Source organism: Phocoena sinus, chromosome 16 (genome assembly GCF_008692025.1).
Source record: "Phocoena sinus isolate mPhoSin1 chromosome 16, mPhoSin1.pri, whole genome shotgun sequence".
Lineage (NCBI taxonomy): Eukaryota > Metazoa > Chordata > Mammalia > Artiodactyla > Phocoenidae > Phocoena > Phocoena sinus.
The window spans coordinates 75,941,776-75,963,795 of NC_045778.1; the positions used below are offsets into that span (position 1 = coordinate 75,941,776).

At 37.1% G+C, this 22,020-nt stretch overlaps 1 protein-coding gene across 6 annotated transcripts in view; it reads left to right on the forward strand.

Annotated features, from left to right (window-relative positions):
- Positions 1-18,729, forward strand: part of PLEKHA1 (pleckstrin homology domain containing A1) — a 58,895-nt gene extending 40,166 nt beyond the window's left edge. For 3 of the 6 annotated variants that reach the window (XM_032608193.1, XM_032608198.1, XM_032608197.1), the window contains 7 exons: positions 521-646; positions 5,539-5,682; positions 7,227-7,295; positions 10,752-10,816; positions 11,422-11,485; positions 13,580-13,669; positions 16,259-18,729. In XM_032608193.1, coding sequence (XP_032464084.1) covers positions 521-646; positions 5,539-5,682; positions 7,227-7,295; positions 10,752-10,816; positions 11,422-11,485; positions 13,580-13,669; positions 16,259-16,573 — 873 coding nt within the window. In that variant the 3' untranslated portion in view covers positions 16,574-18,729. Of the gene's footprint in view, positions 1-520; positions 647-5,538; positions 5,683-7,226; positions 7,296-10,751; positions 10,817-11,421; positions 11,486-13,579; positions 13,670-14,911; positions 14,983-16,182 lie in introns of all 6 variants that reach the window. The other 3 variants (XM_032608196.1, XM_032608194.1, XM_032608195.1) reach the window with 3 other exon arrangements.
- The last annotated feature ends 3,291 nt before the right edge of the window (positions 18,730-22,020 follow it).

Here is a 22,020-nt window from a genome sequence, read left to right on the forward strand (position 1 = left end):
ATTCCCACATGCATGCCGCAAATAAGAGTTTGCATGCCACAACGAAGGAGCCTGTGTGCCGCAACTAAGGAGCCCATGTCTTGCAGCTAAGGAGCCCACGTCCTGCAGCTAAGGAGCTGGCAAGCCACAAAGGAGCCCACCTGCTGCAACCAAGACCCAGCGCAACCAAATTAATTAATTAAAAAAAAAAACTTATGTTCCCTAATGCCCCTGAGCCTGTTTTCTTACTGCTACGGTGGCGATGCTCCCCCTATGCGTAGGGTTGACAGGAGGGTTAAATGGGAAAATATATGAAATAGTACCTGTCCAAGTAAGCACTCAGTAAATGATGGCTGTGTCATAAAGTAATACCGTAAAAGAAGAGTTAGTCTGAGGACTTAAAGGGGTATATGCATATACTAAAAATAATTTTTATATATGCTAATTATATATAAATTGATGATCAGTTGGAAATTCTGTGATAAAGAGGGTCTCATATATAATGCTTGTTGCAAAATGACTCATTGACTTATTATTTTAGGTACCAAAGCAGTCAGACTCACAACCTCATTCTGATAACGCAAGTCGCCAAGGTGAATGTGGGAAGAAGCAAGTGTCTTACAGAACTGACATTGTTGGTGGTGTGCCCATCATTACCCCAACTCAGGTAATAAATTAATTCTTCTATTGTGTGATGGTTTAACTACTGCATATTGATTTTTGTATTGCTATCAAAAGTCAAACAGTACATCTTTACTGAATTAATGCAATAATTAATACAAAAATTTTATATTTATTTCTTATTTCAGAAGTATGTTTTTATTGTAAAATATCTGGAAAGCATAGATAAACAACATTTAACACTTTTCATGTTTTCTTCTGAGCCTTTCTTTGTACTTTTGCCCCTAGAAATGGGGATACTCTGTAAACAGCTTTTTTCACTTACATCTCAAACATTTTCCAAGTCATCAAAAATTATTTCATGTCATTTTTCATGACTGTGTAGTAGTTTTGCCATGAATTTACTATAAATTACAAACCCTCTGTTGTTGGACAGAGATCTTTTTCCTTTCTCTTCCCTTTTTTCTTTTACAAACAATGTTAAGTGTGGTAGGAAGGGGAACCCCTTCCAGGGCCCAAGAGTAGGCTCTTGTCTAACACCCGGAAATGAATTGTCTGAGGAGACACACGTGCTGACAAAGCAAGAAGCTTTATTGGGAAGGGGCACCCAGGCGGAGAGTGGCAGGGTAACGGAACCCAGGAGAACTGCTCTGCACGTGGCTCGCGGTCTCAGGGTTTATGGTGATGGGGTTAGTTTCGGGGTGGTCTCTGGACAATCACTGTGACTCAGGGTTCTTCCTGGAGGCGCGTGCATCGCTCAGCCAAGATGAATTCCAGTGAGAAGGATTCTGGGAGGTTGGTAGGGTATACGGACTGGCTTCTCCTCTGTCCTTTTGACATTTCCTGAATTCTTCTGGTTGGTGGTAGCTTGTTAGTTCTATGTTCCATACCAGGACCTCCTGTTGTAAGAACTCATGCAAGTGGTTACTATCGTGCCTGGCCAGAGTGGGCGGTTTTGGTCTGTGGCTCCCCTAACAGAAGTAGGAAAAACCCACTCTTCCTCCTGTGTTTCTCCTGTACTCTCACACTGCTACACTCACAACACTTCTGACACGAAATGAGTGGGGTTTTCCCCCTACACAAGCAATGCTGTGACACCAGCTGGGTGTCCGACAATTTATCTCAATTCTGACACTGCCTATCTGGATCCCACAGGTGAAGGGCTCAGTCCCACAAGACTGCCCCTCCACCCCCTTCAGATGTCAGTCGTAAGTCCACATTGTTACCTGTGCTTCTGACTGATGGGCTATAAATTCGAGGTTCCTGTGGCCCCCTTATTGGGTTCAATTAGTTTGCTAAAGCAGCTCACAGAACTTAGGAAAACAGTTTAATTACTGTATACCTGTTTATTGTAAAAGGATATGATAAAGGATACAGATGAACATTCAGATAGAAGAGGTGTGTAGGGCAAGGTATGTGGGAAGGGGTGTGGAGCTTCCATGCCTTCTTTGGGTGCACCATTCTCCCAGTACCTCCGTTAATTCACTAACGCAGAAGCTTTCTGAATTCCATATTGTAGGGATTTTTATGGAGGCGTCATCACGTAGGCATGATTGATCATCCACTCTATTTCCAGCCCCTCTCCCCTCTCTAGAGAGTAGGGAATGGGGCTGAAAATTCCAAGCCTTTAATCATGACTTGGTCTTTCTGGTGACTATCCCCCATTCAGGAGTCCACCAAGAGTCACCTTATTAGAACAAAAGACATGCTGTCACCCAGGAAATTCCAAGGGATTTATGAACTCTTTGTCAGGAAGCAGGGTCAAAGACCAAATATTAGCACAAAAGATGCTTCTAGTGCTCTTATCACTTAGGAAATTACAAGGGTTTTAGGAGCCCTGTGCCAGGAAGTGTGGGGCAGGTGGGGGCAATGAGATATTTTCCATTATCTCGTAAATGCTTTGATGAACATGCTTGTAGCATAAACTATAGAGCCATAGATAATATGTTTTAAAGGATAAACTCCTGGAGAGAAAATTGCCACGTCAAAGTGTTTGTAAATATGTGTAATTTTTTAAACCTGTTGTTTTACAACCTGGCCTAGATGAACTAAACAGAAGACTGGAATTTTAAGTCAGTTCTATCCCCAAAGTACTGGTATGCTGAGTTAATTCTTACTCTTGGGTATTATGGAAAATATAAATTTATTTAAAAGTTTTTGATGAAATTAAAACTTGTATGCACTTAAATTTCTTGGGTTGCTCTTAAGTAAATGAGTTTGTAATGCAAATTAAATTACTAGCAGTTGAGAAACTAAGAATTTTAAGGTAATTAATTGATATTGCCAATGTTAGGCATTTTCATTACCTGTGTGCCTTTTTGTACTTAAAAGACTTATTAATTAATTATTGAGTGCTTTCTTTATGCTAGACAGAGGATATATGTATTAATGAGCAAAAATTCCCTGCCCTAATGGGAGGTTACATTTTTCACCAAAGTTGGATAAAAAATGAACTAGGAATTTGTGTGTGTGTGTGTGTGTATTTACTTTTTTAAAAAAGTAATGATTTTAACCTGTAAGACTTCTGGTTAAGATAGAGCTAGACTAAGCTGCTTTCACCTGTATTATGTCTTGTGTTGATAGAAGAGCTAAGACAATTTGTCTTTAGTTGTATTAAGATATTGTAGTTGTTTGTATCTGTGGCTGTCTTCATTTTGTATAGAATTAAGATTTGTGTTTTAATTTTGGTATCGATTATTCAGTAGGTTCTAAGAGCGTATGGCAGGTGCAATATTAAAAAGGTCCCAAAGAATTGTATTGCTTTATCATTTTACAATATAGTTTATTTAAAGTAGTATTTACTCATTATAAAAGTATTCAGATAACAGTAACAAAATGACATCTCATTTGCATGATTAATTTATTCAGTAACTATTGGTTTAGCAGGTTAAGTGCTAGGATTACAAAATTAAGTACATAATTAGTGCTGTTGACCTGTCTAAAGGTAGAACAGATTGAAAATTCCCTAAGATATGACTTGAGTACTTAGTTTTTCTCTCGAGATTTAGGAGTTCTTGAAAATACACCTTTGGTTGATTTGTAGAATAGATTGTCACCTGTGTTGTACGTTATAAATAAACAGGAGGCTAATGCTTTGGGGAACATGAAAACCTGAGTATAGTTAGGTTTTTAAAAGCACTGGACTGAATTGTTAAAAAAAAAAAAATTAAAACTGCGAAACTTTTAGAAAATAGCAAAGGAGAAAATCTTGAGGATCTAGGACTAGGTGAAGAGTTTTTAGACTTGACATCAAAAGCACAATCTATATAAAGGGGAAAAATTGATCAATTGAACCTTATCAAAATTAAAAATGTTTTGTCTGTTGAGGATGAAAAGAAAAGCACCATGCTGGGAGAAAATATTTGCAAAATCACATATACAACAAAGCACTTGTATCTAGAATATATAAAGAACTATATCAAAACTCAATAGTAAAAATACCAAACAGTCCAGTTAGAAAATAGGCAAAATTCATGAACAGAGATTTCATCAAGAGATAAAAGATACGGGCTTCCTGGTGGCGCAGTGGTTGGGAGTCCGCCTGCCAATGCAGGGGACACAGGTTCATGCCCCGGTCTGGGGAGATCCCACGTGCCGCGGAGCGGCTGGGCCCGTGAGCCACGGCTGCTGAGCCTGCGCGTCCGGAGCCTGTGCTCCGCAGCGGGAGAGGCCACAGCAGTGAGAGGCCCGCGTACCGCAAAAAAAAAAAAAAAAAAAGATAAAAGATACACAGGTGGCAAATAAGTGCTAGGAAGGATATTCACCATCATTAGCCAGTAAGGAAATGCAAATTAAGACCACAATGAGATATCACCATATAGCTATCAGAATGACTCAACTAAAAATTAATGATAACACAAATGCTGACAAAGATGAGGAGAAACTGAATCACTCATACATAACTGGTGGGAATGTAGAATTGTACAGCCACTCTGAAAAGAGTTTAGCAGTTTTTTATAAAAGTAAACTTGCAATCAGTGTATTAACCTAGGATTTGCACTCCTAGGCATTTATCCTAAAGAAATGAAGACTTATGTTCACACGGAAACAGCATGAATGTTCACAGCAGCTTTATTCCTAATAGCCCAAATGTGGTAACAGCCCAAGTCCCATTTCAGGGGGTGAATTAGCCAGTGGTACGTCCAAACCATGAATACTACTCTCAATGAGAAGGGTCAGACGGTTGGTACAAGGACCAACCTGGCTCCAAAGTGAATGCAGAGTGAAAAAAGACCATCTCAAAAGCTCACCTACTGTATGATTCCATTTATATTAAATTCTCTAAATGTCAAAATAATAAAGATGGAGAACAAATTAGCGGCTGCCAAGGAACTGGGGATAGAAGCTCTAAAGGGGTAGCCCAGGGGAGCATATCGTGAACACTCTGTACATTGGCGCTGGTGGTGGTTACACAGATCTGGCAATAAAATTGCATAGAAGGATATATACAGAGAAAATGAATGCATGTAAAACGGGTGAGATATGAATAAGGTCTGCGAAATGTTTCGGTGTCAGTTTTGATAATGTGCTATAGTTATACAGTTTCCCTGTTGAGGGAAACTGGTTGAAGGGTACATAGGACCTCCTGTACATTGTGTTTTTACAACTTCCTGTGAATCTTTATAATTATTTCAAAATTAAAAGTTATACCCCCCCCAATCCAGCGCCCCCCCCCCCAGCAAAACAAAAACCAAAAAACACTGGTGGCAGGACTTTTGCAGAAAAAGAGAAATAGAAATCTGTGGTTTAATCAGTGGTATTGAAAGTTATGATTAAGTATCTCAAATTAATTAGAAAACTCTTTACTCCAAGATCCGTGTTTCTAACTGAACTAAGATAGATTTTAAGATTATTCTACTAGAATGACACCGTGAACTACAAGTATGCTTTGAAGGTAAACAAGCAAAAAAGGAATATCTTTATTTTGCTTCATTTTAGAAAGAAGAAGTAAATGAATGTGGTGAAAGTATTGACAGAAATAATTTGAAGCGGTCACAAAGCCATCTTCCTTACTTTACTCCTAAACCATCTTCAGATAGTGCCGTTATCAAAGCTGGATATTGTGTAAAACAAGGAGCAGTGGTGAGTAGTTTAACAAAATATGTGAAGTAATGAAAAATGAGTATATATTAGTAAACTCTCAAAATGGGTTAGGGTTAGGGTTTGCTTTGTTTTTTGAAAGATCCAAAGTGAAAGACCAGCTTACTGACCAGGAGTCCTCGGATAGAATAGGGGTTATTCTGTGTTCAAAACTCAGTGCTATTATTTTCTTGGTCTGTGGGTGGCTGGATAAGTTAATGCTTATTACCACTAACCTTCAATTTTAACTGAGCTTCCTAACAGCTTAAATTTATTCCAGAAAGTTTTTCTGTTGATTTTTTTACCCCCCTTGGGAATAGGTCAGGGAAAGGGAGCTCTAGTAGGGAGATTGGCAGGAAAGGGGAGACCAGGGGAGCAGGGTGTGGAAGGATCACTTACTTGATTCGGGGTTGGGCGACCCCAGTTGAAAACACTGAGACCTTGGGCTACTTACTTAACCTCTCAGGCTCTCAGTTTCTTTTTATGGAAAATTATAAAACCTACCACCCAGAGGTCTTTTTTGAAAGATATAAATAGAAAGCACTTAGCATAGTACCTGGTCCTTAGTAAGAGCTATTACGTCTTGGCCCAGATATTCTCACACAACCAGATCCATAATGGTGAATTGTGGGAAGAGCAAGTAAATTTACCAGTGTTTATGAATCCAGAATACCTTTCTAAAATGTGAACTAAATCTATAGACTTTCATGAGAAAATAAACTTCAAAGTTTAAAAATAAAATTTTAAAAATTTCTGTGAGTAAAGAGGTACTTAAATGTCTACTGGCGGTTCTGCTTGACCTCACATCGCTTCTGGCAAGTCTGATTAGCTTAGGTCAGACAGAGGAAGGTTCTTTCAGCCCTAATTGTGTGATCTTCTTTAGGCTAAGGGAAATGAAGGTAAGGGCTGAAGGTTTTTCATTCCAGCATGTCTACGGGTAAAATCAGAATTCTCATCAGGTCGAGTGTTAATTAGGGCTTTTAAAGAGACATTCCTTTCTTTTTGTTTTACTCTTAAATCCAAAATACTAACTAACCCTTAGAGATATTGAAGTACTTTCACAAAAGCTGTATTTCATTGACAGAAGATATTTGTACAAAGCATATTCACTTTATTAAATATGTGTTGCTTTCCTTCTTAGTATTATAAAGTACCTGTAGAAGGATTCATGCATTTTACAGATGAGAAGCTTGCTGTGGTTTAACAACATTTCCTGTGCTTGCTGTTGAACTCTTGGTAGCATTTACTTTGTGGGGGATGGGGAAGTGCTTTTTTTTTTTTTAACTTTTAGAGCATAAAAAAAATAAGACCATATTATAAAATCATACAGTAAGAGCTGAAAGCCAGCCACCAGAGTTGAATTAGGAGTTCAAGGCCTGAGTAGCAAAAGAGATGAAATTTCCTATATCTCCTCACTAAGGGATGGTAGTAAGGTTTTCCAGTGCTTGACATTTCTGATTGTGGGTTCATATCAGAATAATTAAGTTGTTATTAACATTTGACATTCTTAGAAACAGAAGTTTTATGTCTGTGTTCATCTCTGATAGATGAAAAACTGGAAGAGAAGATATTTTCAATTGGATGAAAACACAATAGGCTACTTCAAATCTGAACTGGTATGTTGCTGAGTCATGAATGTTGCTTTAAAAATGTTTGACAAGTGTTACACTGTGGTGATTATATAATTTCTTGTCCTGTTTTCTATTTTTAAAATAACTGAATTCTGGTTTTGAGAGGTATGTGCAGTTCAGTTTATTTTGTTGTGATGCTTTTGGTTAATGATATTTTTGTTAAATACATCTTAAATAAAAAGTGTATCTTCAAAGGCATTCTAACTTGAAAGAATTAAAAATATCAGAACCCCTCAGTCTACAGATTTCCTCTGAAGGCATTGGAGGAGGTGGTAGAAAGAATTAAGTCTCTGAAAGTCAACATTTGACCCTCTGATTTCTGCCTTCTCTTCCCTGCCCTCTCTTGATATTTTCTTTTCCTATTTCAGATTGACTTTTAAGTTTCTTCATATAAGATATTTTTGTCCTATCTGAAGGTAGAATCAAAGATTGAAGGTCCGTCTTTCACTTGTTTGAGTAACATCCTTATTTAAAATACTCCTGTCGTGACTGAGTTCTGCAATAGATTGTTGGATAAATTGAGTGCGATTCTACCTCTTCTTTTTATGGGACATTTGAGGGGGGAACCATATGTTTTATTTGAATGACGGTACCAGAACAGCACTGTCCAGCTGAACTCTGCACTGATGGGAATGTTCCATTATCTGCATTGGCCACGTCTGCTGGTTACATGTGGCTCTTGAGCACTGGAACTATGGCTAGTGTGACTGAGGAGCCTGACTGTATTTAACTTTAAAATTAAAGCCGGTTGTATCTGGTATTCGTTAATTTAAATTCAAGTAGTTGCACATAGCTAGTGGCTACTCTATTGGACGACAGAGCACTGGAGAATAGGAAGGGAATATTTTCAGATTCATCTCTGGCGTCTGTTCTTCTGGAAGGCTTTTGGACTCTGGCTTTCGCGGCTTCTCTTTACATACATGGAAGCTGATGCCCACATCTGTCATGATACTTCCCACTGCGTTTTGTAATTGTTTGCATACTTGTCTTTACCAGTTAATTGCATGAGCTTCTTGAGAGCAAAGATTCTCTTTTGCACCCTTTTATGAACACAGCACCTGGTACTTAGAAAATAATAAGTGTTTTTGAATGAATAAAAAAATGACATAGCATAACAAGAATAGCCATTTTAGCATGGGACCCTTTCTTAGACTTCAAAACCTAAGAGCCTCAGTTGGAAGCAGTAGTTATTTGGTTCAAAAAGTACCAGCCTTGGTGTCTCAGAAGCTACCCTTGTGCTTGGTTGGCAGGTTGATTTCGTTGTTTTCGGTTAATGCCAGTCCTCTGGGAGGAGTCCTTCCTGCACCAGACGTTCCTTGAGCTCTCCATGGCCCTGGTGCACTGGGAACTGGGAATAAAGAGGGCAGTCAGTGATGTCTGGCCTTCAGGAGTTCAGTTTTACCAGAGAAATTGACATGTCCCCTTGTCATCCACAGTAGTTATAATGAGACAAGAACTATTATAGAAATATTTACTATAATTTGAAAACCTGCATGTGGATATTATGCTATAAAGTTTGAGATGAAAGAATACTTGAACTATCATAGGAGGTAGGGAAATTATATTATGTGTATTCAGGAATATGTTAAGTATTTAGCAAACACAGATAAAGCTGAACACTTTAAATATAATTATTGACCTTTATCAGTTACTAAGATGCACATCCCCTCCCCCCATTTTAACATTTCTGAAATCTTCAGGTCTCTTAGGGATGCTGAAGGTGAGGGAGCCAGGCAGCAGCTGTGCTGTGTTGTCATTGCCTGTGTGTGCACAGCACCTTTGGGTAAGACCAGAAGACACCAGCATCAAAACCTGCAGAAAAGGGTGCTGGCAGCTGGAAGAAAATCTCAGGGACACAGTGGGAGATTCTTAGGAGATGCTGTAGTATCACCAGTGTTTTTTCTGGCCCAGAGAATAGTATGGAGTGAAAAACACTGCGATTGATGGCTTCTAGTCAGAAAGTGAGCTGGGATCTGAATGTGAGGTTTTAAAAAACCTTAACCCATTTATTTTGCCTATATATTTTTATATATGCTCAAGGATAATATATGATAAAAGTTGATGTATAAAGTATAAAAGGGCTCTTTTACAAAACATTTTGATCATGGAAAAGTTTGAACATAAAGTAAATAGAATAGTATTCTGAACCCCTATATAGCTATCACCCAGATCTCATAATTATCAACACGTGACTAGTTTTGTTTCTTCTGTACCACCACCTAGTTCTCCCTTCCTATTTTGAAGCAAATATTAGGCATATCATTTCATCTGTAAATATTTTTGTATGTTTCTCTGAAAGATAAGAATTTAAGTTTCTTTCAGTAGGTATAAAAGATTTCAGCAGACAAAAACTGGAGAAAATATTTAATAACATATCACAGATAAAACATTAATATCTGTAATATGTAAAGAAACTTAAAAATTGGGGGATCCTTCGTCACCCTGTTTTCCCTCTTTTCCTCCCATCCGTTCCTTACAATTCAGATGTAAATTTTCTAGGCGAGGCACATCAGTGCAGGTGTCCCTGGTGGTGGTGCAGGAGCAGGAAGGAGTGTCTGGAGTGGCAGCCAGTGTGGGCGGCCAGAGCCACGCAGATGAAGAGGCCGTCCTAGAGCTTACCTGTAAATGAGTTATTTTCTAAAACTTAAAAAATAGATTTTGGTTTTAAAAAAGTGTTCAGCCATGGTTTAATTATTTTCTTAGTACTTGCATAAAGTAATGGTATGTCTTAAACTCATGGTGTCGTTTTCAGTGAAATACAGTGTATAGTATTTCATGAAATGTTTACTGTAAGTACTGTGCTAACTAGGAGCTAGTTATATCTTATGTGTGAACCTTATATCTAGTTTTGTAACCTTAGGTGAGGTACTTAATATGGTTAATCCTGTTTCCTCAGGTGAGTAATAGTGCATGTATTCTAGGGTTGTCGAAAGTGAGATAACACATTTAAAACATAGCAGATGTCCTGGCACTTAGTAAATGTTTAATAAATTGTGCTTGTTAAAATGATGTGTTCATATAAAAGTGATATTCCTAAAATGACAAATTTAACTCAAAGAAGCTGGGTATTCACTACTCTGGTACCCTCTGTATGAAAATAACATTCCAAAATAGGAAGTACTCCACTTACTGGGTATATAGGGGTTCACCAAGGAAAAGCCTGGTGGTTAATGGTTTTTCATAAGCTACACTGTCATTTAGCACATAAATACTGTGAACATGGGTTATATGCCAGTTTCCTTGTTTCAAATCACAGTGTGTATCAGATTATAGTGTTTGAGCTATTCTGATGCTGGATGGTTCAAGAAGGTAGATTTATGTCTTAGATGTGCTTCAGGAAAGAAGCATGATTTTCGCATAGACCTCTAAATAAAACAACTAATGCTTAAAAGCATTTTAAGAATATATGTCATGTATCTGTTTATTTGCTTTTTTTGACAGGAAAAGGAACCTCTCCGCGTAATACCACTTAAAGAGGTTCATAAAGTCCAGGAATGTAAGCAGAGGTAAGCACCACCTCTGACTCGGTGCCTGGCACAACTTATTACACAATGTATAATTCCTTAGTTTAATTGATGTACTTACAGATGATATTTTTCTGTGTTATTGCTAGTGGGTTATGCTAAAACTTTCAGAACCTTCAGATGAAACAGAGTATTGAGATTTTTTTGTTTGAAAACTACAAATTAGGAAACAGTTCTCAAGCTTATTAATGGAAAGGACAAAATTTAAAGTGAACAGCTATCATATTTGACAAATTGATGTATTATTAATTCTAGTATTTCAGGGTTGCTGCAGAATAGAGCTTTATAAGAATGTTAACTGTGCCATTGTTTCTTTGAGCAAACTGATTTCTTCACAGTTGAAAACTTTGAATTTTAAAGTTGTTTTATGAACCTTTCTAAAAATACATACAACTATATAAAATATGTAAAACTTAATGCAAAAATAAATTGGAAAACGATCACTTAGTATTTCTCAATTAAATCGGTATTTTATCTCTAATATTTATTTTCTCATTGACACATATTTGGTACTGGGTAAAGAAGTGAAAGGAAACTATCAAACAACTGCTATTAAAGTACACTTGGAAAATTTTTTTTGTTAACAGTGACATAATGATGAGAGACAACCTCTTTGAAATTGTAACATCGTCTCGAACTTTCTATGTGCAGGTAGGATACTTCTTTGGAGATTATAGATCCTCCTAACAAGAAATAAATAATTTTAGAGGTGAAGTAAACATAAATAAATGTGTTGCTCATAAAAATAAGCAAAAAATATGACAAATATAATTGCCAATTTAATAAAAAATGTTATATGTAAGATTATTGGCAGGTCATATGTTCAGCCAATAGGGGTATTCTTTGATGGAATTAAGTTTTATTTGGAGGAAGGGAAATGCTATTTAAGTTAGATGCTAAGTGTACTTTCAATTTGGATTATTTTTGCACATATTTTGGAATTTTAATTATGTCACCTTTTGGTAATTTTATAAGAAGGGGGGCTCAAATATCCATAATAAACGTACACAGTATATCTTATCATTTCACTAATGGTAGATAGTATCCTATGTTTAAGTTTAAAATACACTTTTTACTTAACACATTTATTTAGATTAGAAGTTTTTTAAAAGAACATTTGGTTTTGTTTTATAAAAGTTATTACATATGCTTATTGCAGAAAATTTAGAAAATACAGAAATAGGAAGAAAAAATGTTTTATAAACCATATAGAATTCCACATTCAGGCAACCATTCTTTTTTTTTCCCTTTATTAGAGCATATCTTTTTATAACAAATGGGATTATATGATATCAATATAGTGTTATATCCTATTTGTTTATTATATTATAGTCATTTTTTTCTACGTTGAAAATTCTCTTGGGCTTCCCTGGTGGCGCAGTGGTTGAGAGTCCACCTGCCGATGCAGGGGACACGGGTTCGTGCCCCGGTCCGGGAAGATCCCACATGCCGCAGAGCAGCTGAGCCCGTGAGCCATGGCCGCTGAGCCTGCACGTCCAGAGCCTGTGCTCCGCAGTGGGAGAGGCCACAACAGTGAGAGGCCCGCGTACCACACACACACAAAAAAAAACCAATTCTGAAAACCTTTTAGAACTATGCTCTCTTATATGAATGTTTCACAATTAAACTGTTTCTCTACTGTACTGTTACTGATCACTCATTTACATAGTTTTTGTACATTTACTGTGATTTAATGTGGTAGTGCACATTTTGTGCATAAATTTGCCTGAATTTCTTACTTCTTTACAATACGTTTTTAGATCGAGGATAACTATCAGAGCGTGAGCTTTTTTAAACCTCTTTATTTTGCCAAATTGACTTCTAGACTGGGGCTCCTGTTTGTAGTGAATGAAAGTATACTCTACCTTTGCCTACTTTGAGTTTTTCCTTTTAAAAACTCTTTGTTAATATCATTGGTTCAAAAATATTACTTGTATCTTTAAAATTTTTAAACTACTAGATAGTAGAATCCAGAAGTAAAGGGGAGTACCTCTCCACCCCTCTGAGGGCCTTGTTTAATTGGATTAAAGTCATAGTAAGGTTTTTAATTCACATTGGAAGTCATGGTCCTATCAAGGAAGATGATGCTTTGGAATATGACGATTTAGGGTACTGTTAGAAATTATTATTATTTATTTATTTATTTATTTATTTGAGGTACGCAGGCCTCTCACTGTTGTGGCCTCTCCCATTGCGGAGCACAGGCTCCGGACGCGCAGGCTCAGTGGCCATGGCTCACGGGCCCAGCTGCTCCGCGACACGTGGGATCTTCCCGGACCGGGGCACGAACCCGTGTCCCCTGCATCGGCAGGCGGACTCTCAACCACTGCGCCACCAGGGAAGCCCTAGAAATTATTTTTAGAAAAATAACATATAAAATGATGTCACAGTGGATTTTTAACTGCACAATTACATAAATATTCATCTTGAAAATTCAAACAATATAGCAGTAGAAATGAGAAGGTCTTTCTTTGACTTCTTCCTCTTCTTGTTTTCTCTCCATAATTATTCATATTGACACTTTTTGATGTGTCTCATCTTAAAACATTGCATGCCCAACTTACATCTCTGTGAGTTACCCAGCAAAACCTGGTTTAAAAAAGTGATTTCTAAAACTTTTTGGAAACCATTGCCGTAGAATGATTTTGTTGTTGACACTGTTAATTACCAAAATGAATACATTGGATTTATAGACATAGGAGCTGATTTTGAGGAAAAATTGAATGAATCCTTCCTTCCCCTTAGGCTGATAGCCCTGAAGAGATGCACAGTTGGATTAAAGCAGTCTCTGGTGCCATTGTAGCACAGCGGGGACCTGGCAGATCAGCGTCTTCTGTATGTTTCCTGTTCTCTGGGGTGATACTCCCTTGGGTCCCCTGATCCTGTCAAGTTATTTTTCTTCCTCTCCCCCTAATCCTTTCAGTTTCTTTCTGTTTTGAGATTTATCTGCATGTTGACTTTCATACCAATTGGACTTGCAAAAAAAATAATGCATTTCTAATTTAATGCTTCCTGTAGTGTTATGTATACATAACTTTCTGTGCATTGTATTGTCTTAAATGCACAAGCAGGGCAACTAAAGAATGAACATTTCCTTGTTTTGTTTTAGGAGTTCTTACTTGTCAGTAGGTCCAGATTTGGTATAATTTTGCCAATTCTTAGTATGGTATTTGGCCTAATCGTGTAAGGCACCTTTAGTTGTAGCATTACACAGTTTTGTGAAGGTCTCAGTTTCCTTTTTGCTTCCTATAATTTCAGTTTAGGTTTTTGCCTCACTAGTGCTGCAAGACAGTTGAGCAGCTGGAACTTTAAATATTATCTAGTGTTCTCAGTCAGTATTTTCCATTTCATTCTCATTTTTTACTAGGTTAATTTAAAAGGCTGCTTTTTACTATCTTAATTATCTTTTTGGTAGTATAATAATAAAATTAAAACAGCTAAACATTCTCAGTAAGGAAAATGTCTTTACTTTTTAATTTATCATGTACAAGTTCATCATAGGAATAAGATTTAGCTTTGGAATACTTTGGTCACTGATCTCTGATCTGAAAATACAAATTCTACTAAGGAATGAAAAACTTTCAGGCGCCTTGAAATGCAGCACATCGGTCTGCAGAAGGTGGTCTAACGTGGAGCATGAGAGCCTTTAGTATCTAGACTCATTGATGCTGGGTAGTCTGCACTTCCAGTATTTTCCTGCATTTCTAGTATTGCAGTAATATTGTCTTTTAATCGTTTCTTGTTAGAAACGACTCTAGATCAGTAAATACAAATCCATTTTCCTCACTTTTAAAGTTATTCTTCTTGTATCCTGTTTGGAATGTCTCAGAAATTATTTTCATAGGTGTTAATTTTGTAACTGCCTGTGTTTTATGTGACCTTTTCAGCAGTCAAGTATGAGACTCTCTGCAAAAACAATGTCTGTTGGGAAGAGGAAAAGTTGGAGAAGGGCGTTTGTGTTTTGTGCTTTGTGGTGGGGGCAGATTGGACTCTCTAAGCTGTAACCATCAGCGGAACTTTCTCTTCCCCTCCTCCAGTACAGGTTAACTCTAATCTTAGCTTTGCACTGTGTTCCAGATGCGGCAGGCCAGAAGGCTGTCGAATCCTTGTATACAGAGGTATACGTCCAGAACTGGGGAATGCAGCACGTATGTGGGCTCTCACGCAAACGTGCCTTCTTACTAGAGGGCCCGGACTTACTCACTACTTAACAACTGATTCTGGAAAGTTGAGTTAACTAAACTGCCTTCTGCAGTTATCATAACTGACTTTGTCAACACTAACGCAAACTATTTCACTACAGTCATCAAGTTGGATACGGATATTAATAAATAAATAATGAAAAAAAGAGACAACTTTACTAATTTAAAAAGTCATATCTAGTAAAGCTTAATTTACTGAATTGCCACAATTTCTGTATTTCGTGTATTTTGAAATTTTTTATACTACACCACTTAAAATGCACCTTTGTGGTAACAGTTTGCTCAAACTCACAGGTGCACATGCATTGGATAAACTCTACGTTAGTATAGTGTGCATGGTGTATTAAATCTCAGGTGAAATTTAGCCATCTAATGGGAATCTGGAGTGTTTTGTAGCACTTTGTTTTCAAAGCCACTAATGTCACAAATGAACACAATATACTAGGAACTATATGGCAATGCATTTGGAATGGTCATATTTCAGGCTGTCTTCAGATTTGGTTTAGTTAGAAGCGTATTGAAATTAATATTCACAGCTGAAATTATTTCACCACAGTTTTAATAAATGCTTAAATATGTACCCTTCTCTGCCTTTAAAATCTTAAACCATATGAATGTATGCCATATGCAAAAATAAATAAATGCAATTAAATAAGAAGTGAAAAGACTATGATATTATTGGTTGCAGTGAAATTCAGGGAACCAAAAACTTAAATTCGGAGGCTGCCAGCCAAAATAATAGGTTTGAAAAATGTTGAGTTTTGCTTATTAAAGAGATAATGGCCTTTTATTTTTATATTCTGCATTTTCACTTTTTAATCTTTCTAAAATGTGGGGGATAATTCCTAGTGTTTATTGAGAATAAACTCTTAAATAAAATGTTAAAGCTGGTAGGCCCCCTGTTAAGCACAGTTCAGTTGCAGTTGGCACACTGCATTCCCATTTAGGCTGAGTCTTCAGCGTCAGAGCTGCGAACTTTGGCTTCAGAAAAAAGAACTGGTGTTCTTACTGGGAGTGGTTGTTGGCTGTCATCGCTCTAAACTCACTCCTAAAAATGCATTGCTTTGGGAAGGAACTTGCACATGTATGCTGCATGGCTCATGCTTCTGCTCTGTGTGTGTGTGTTTTGTTCTGTTTGTTTTTCAGAGAATAAAGTCTCACACTGAGTTACTAGCCTTGCCGTTAATGATTGCCCGTGTCTGATCAGCACCCCTCTTTGCAGGAGCATTCCCGCTGTCCTTCCGAACCCAAACACGCTCTCCTCTCTGCCGGTGCCACAGCAGCCACCCCGCGATCCACAGCCTCTCGCAGCAACTCTCTGGTCTCAGGCTTTTCCATGGAGAAGCGAGGATTTTACGAATCTCTTGCCAAGGTCAAGCCAGGGAACTTCAAGGTCCAGACTCTCTCTCCAAGAGAACCAGCTACCAAAGTGACTGAACAAGCTCTGCTAAAACCTCAAAGTGAAAATGGCCCTCAGGAACAAGATTGTGACCCCGTGGACTTGGATGACGCAAGCCTTCCAGTCAGCGATGTGTGAGATGGAAGCACGTGGAGCCTGACCCGCCTCATCCGCCCTCAGTGTCCTTTCAAGAGGCTTCTCGCCAAAGATGATAAAGGGGAAAGGGGCTTTAATGCATATAGTATACTGCCTCATCGATGTTCTCTTTATAAGCTGGTAAGCCAAGAAGCTAGGGTGTGGCCAAACTCAATGCAGTTTCTTTAAAAAAAGAAAAAAAGAAAGAAAAGCCCGAAGTATCTCAGTATCAGCTGTCTGAAGCTTTGTTCTCATTGGGATGATAAAAGTGTGTGTGATATTTTTTCCAGGTGAATTTGACAATTTAAATGTTTCACAATTTAAAACATGAAAAATGCTTATTAATTATTTTGGTTGTTTTAAAAATGCTACTGTGACTTCCAATTAAATGTTCAATCTCTACACGTTCTTACCGGTTAATATTATTGAATGGAATATTGCCAGACAAAAGGATCTAAACTCATGACATCTGTGGTGCTGTAAAATTTATAGTGCAGTGTGGACAGTTTTGAAATGATAGCCATGTTTGATGCTCTGGATCTCAAGGTGAGCTGTGAGTTTTGCATAGAGGATATTATTGGACAGTTAGTGAGGGTCGTGTGTTGTACTGGGGCGGAGAAAAGGGGAGAATTAGAATTCAAACAACCGTATCTCGGACATTTATTTGTAAAAGCTTAATCAAGACGTGCAGCAGTCATTGCTTTATTCAGTGAAAATTATTTGATACGAAATTTCTTGGAGATCTGGTTTTCTTTTTTTTTTTTTTTTTTTTTTTTGGTTTTCTTGTCAGAGTTTTGTAAAATGGTTCTTATTTCTATATTTGGATCAGTGAAAGACCTCAAGTTTATGTGTAAAGACATACTGCCCTTAGTCATGCGATTGTAACCTCTGTGTTTTGTCACTAATAACCTGTATTCAAGTGCCTGTGTTTTTTCATCTTGTTTAGGAATATTTTGAGATTAATGTGCTCAAAACCCCTACATGATTGGTTTTAAACAATTAGGGTAAAATTAATTTTCAGTAGCATAGGTTAATGTACTAAATAACATACCATTTTGTGTTAGAGATACCAGAATGTTGTTATTCTACTATCTGTGCAATATATGTTTTAAAACACGTTTGACTTTACATTTAATCATGGGGATATCATAAATATAAGCACCTCTCTAAAAGATCGTTAGTTTCAGGTGTTGAGTAATAGACCAGTTTGACCAAGTACTGTTTCTACCGTTCATTCTTAAACATTTGCTTTAAGAAAATAGTCTTGAATTTCACATGCTGCTATTTTTATGATATTTTGCCATATTACAGTACTGTGTTGTTTTGAATTCGTAAATGTCACTGTTTCTCCTTTTCATTTTCTAAGATGACTTCTTGTTTGAGAAAGAGAGGGGAGGGTGGATTTCTTATTACAGTGGTGGGGTCCAGAGGTTACTATTATACTAGAATTATCATAGCATCACTTTAAAAATCCGAATGCATCAAGAATGCACCACTCAACATTTTTATTCATAAGCTAATATTTTTAGAAGTTGTATTTAGATTTTTCCTTTTTTGCAGCTACATTTGAGAATGATAGAATGAAAAGGTTTTAAGTAGTTATCACTTTCTCTGCAGATACATCCATTACAGCAGCTCCTTTAGAAAGCTCTTTTTTCATGAACACACCTAAGAAATCTTGTGTAGACAGTTGGCCATTTCAGGAGCCTAATGCTGTTTTCTTTGGTACAGCTTTTACATTGCATGTTCATATTTTGGTATTGGTAATTTGATATATTCCATAGTGGCAAAATATTAGCTCTATTTTGGGACTTTTTATAGAACTACCCTTGTATAAAATAGCACAGGGAAATGGTCTTGTGATTGTCAGAGTCTCCTAATATTTATCTCAATACTTTTATAATTCTATGAAAATTATTTAATTATTTTAAAACTTATACTTTTCCTGTAAATATGTCACATCTGAATTGTCAAAGAATTACTTTGAATACCTTAATATTTGCTGCATTTTTTTCTGTGTATATAACATGTCTTCTTTCAGAATGGGAATATATGTGTGCTTCCCATTGTTTACTTTTATGTCTGACATCTTTATACATCAAACTGGTTGAACACTGTAATGACTTGAGAATAAATTGCTCAAAATTAATTCTAACTTATTTCTCATTTGGTCTGGTTCAGTTCTTGTGTGAACAAGTAAACAGAACAAGTACAAAATGTGTTTGGTTAATTGACTTGAATTTAAGGACAGATTATTTGGTAGACTTGGAAGGGTATAACTTGATATGAAATTGCACAAGGAAACATGAGTCTTTTTGGGAAAAAGAGCTTATTTTGCTTAATTAGAAAACGTGTTCTCAAAAGCAAAATCAATTATTCTGGCTTCAAAGCATTGTTTGAATCATCCAGGCTGCTTTTGCGGTGTTTGGTTATTGGTTAGATCAGTATGACACAAATAAGGATGAGTGCAGAGGACATACTGATCCCCAGGTGAGCTGTAGACCTGCACTCATAAAAACGCCCTGTTAAGTATTAGAGGCTGCTTCTTGCAAACCCACTATTAGTAACAAGTAGTCCACACTTACTGTGTATCCAGCATCTAGTAATAATGCAACTGGGTATCTGTGTTGGTAATTTTTATTAACTGGTGCAACTTAATTTTCTTTCCCTGAAAAGTATTTTAAATTTTTTTTTTTTTAAAAAGTGTGGAAGTTCTAAACTTTTTTGCTTACACCAAAAAAAAAAAAAAAAAAAAAAAAAGATCCCTTTCTCAGCCATTTTTTTACTTCTAGTTAAAGTAGTGCTGTGTCTTTATCAGAAGTTCTAACAGTTGGTGAGGCAGGAAGTGTTTGTATAAAACTGGAATGACATACCAGCTTAGTACCAGACTTGGTAAGAATCTTCCTTGTCATGGGAGGTTTGACAGTCCACATGTGACGCAGCGAAAAATACACTTAGATGGGTTCGTATTTTCCATTTGCAAACTTCCCTGTTAAGCAGATCCAGAATTGGTTATTTGTGTATGTTATTTTTTAATGACTTAACGAAAATTGTATTTTTGTCAGACCTCACGTAAGACATGTATTGAAAATATTGCTGAATTGGAGTTAACATTTACAATTTTGACTGACGAAATCCTAGCGTTTTATGACAACGTGAATAGTGCCTTACTATGGTATATTCATGAAGTAATAGCGCCACCTTCTGGTTACATCATTGTTAAATTTGAAATCTCACTATTTCACTCAGAAAATTAAAGAAGATACGTAATTGCGTAGGATAGTTTGGAAATTAATATAAAACTTAAGTCAACATTTGTGAATGACTTCTTTAATAAACCTTTTACTTGGAGATAACTGTAGATTCCCATGTAATTTTAAGAAACAATACAGGGCTCTTGTATACCCTTTTTACTCAGTTTTACCCAATGATAACATTGAAAAACTATAGTAAAATAATATAACCAGGATATTGATACTGATATGGTCAGGAAACAACAATTCCATCATCACAAGGATCTCTCATTGTGGCCCTTTTAGAATCACATTTACCTCCCACTTTACCGGTTTGGAAATAAAAGTCAGTTGTTTAAAATCACACTAGGTTGACAATCCAATCTTTTTTATTTCAGGGTCTGGGCTCTTAACCATTATGGTACTGCTGCCTCAGTAGAAGTCTTGAAAATCATTCTTTGTTTATATTGTACCATCTCCAAATTATTAAATGAGTTGAATTTTCATTCAATCTATTTTCAGTATTTTTCAGAACTATAATATTTTAAATGATATTCTTTACACATGCATTTAAATTTAACATTTGAGAATCGATAGTAGATAAATATCCTGATCGTAACCTCCCTGAGAGGTTTTTAGCCCTGACATTTGACATGTAAATGAATAAGGTTATCAGAATAAGGATTTTAAAATAGCTTTATTTTAGGTTGCCAGATTCTGGAATTGGAAGGAGTTGCAGAAACTGGTTATACACTGGGTATAGGGTAAGAGTGAGGTGTTTTTCCATGTGAAGAAACTTTTGACCTTCTGATGAGGTCTTGGGCCAAATGGGTGTCCAGTGTTACAATATGCAGTGCACAGGAAACCTAAGAAAAAGATGACACCCACAAGGAATTTGCTAAAAGAAATATAAAGTGTAATACGTGATCAAATCGGTCATGGAAAACTACACATCCAGAGACTGAGATGGTAATGGTGGAGTGGGTAATAAGAGAAGCATAGTGATGGAGGGGATTTGGAAAGGTCCCAGAAGAGAAAAAGGTCCTTATAAGTAAAAGCTATGTGACATGACAATAAATTTGGAAATGATGATTTGGAATTTGAAGTATCCAAATTCGTGCATAAAATTTAAATTGTTCTCTTGAAGCTTCATTGCCTCTTTCTCCCTTCGAAATGAGAGTACTTTTACCTGTCATACTGGTTTTCTTCAGCATTGGTCGGCATTGGGGCAGGAGAGAAAGAGTGGGTGGGAAACGTGGGGATCTTTCCATGATTTAGGAACTTAACCACATCAAAACTCACTTTTGCCTGGCTTTGGTACCTTCACGATGTGGACTTAATCTCTTCCCTGTGGAACCTTATTATTTCCAAGTAGAGGCCATTGGTCCCAGTGACATCTTTTCCTTTGTGACTTTCATATGCATTGTGCTCCTTGTCATGGTTCATGTTATCACTCATGTTACCCTTTCTTCTCACTCTCCTTTTGCCTGTCTGTATTTCCAGAGTGGAAGATTCCCTAATGGATTAGAAATGGCGAGTGAAGGGAAGTGATGCTTCAAGGATAACGGCAAGTCTTTTGGCCTGGACAACTGGAAGAACAGAGAGCCCTTGAGCTGAGGTGGCAAAGGTTGCAGGTAAAGCAGGTTGGAGGGCAAAGGTTGCAATTGCAGTATTGAGTGTGATGGCTTGAGATGCCTATTAGATACCAAGGAGAAAGGTCAGGAAGGCTGTTGGATATACAAATTTGGAATTGAGAGAAATCTTTATTGGAGATAAAAATTGGGGAGCCTTCAACATACTAGGTGCTCTTCAAAGCTATGAGGCTGGATTATAGAGATGAAGAAAGGAGAAAAGAGGACCAAGGAACGGACAGCGTGCTCCAACATGAAGAGCTCAGGAGAGGAGCTGGCAGTGGAAAATGAGAAGTTGTGACTACAAGTCAATTGGAAGCAAAGGACAGAAAATGAGTCAAGGAGGAGGGGCTCAGATGTGTCAAACGATGCTCACAGGTCTAGTAAGAGGCCGACTGAGAAATGACTGCTCGGTTTGGCAGTGTGGAGGCCATTGGAAATCTTAATAGGAGCAGTTTTGGTGGAGTGGACCAAACAGAACTATTGTGAGTTTTGCTGTAACAGGAGCAGAGAAATGGGATGGTTGCTGGTAGCCAAAGCGGATTCAAGAATTTTTTGTTGTTTTTTTAAGATAGAAGAAATAGTG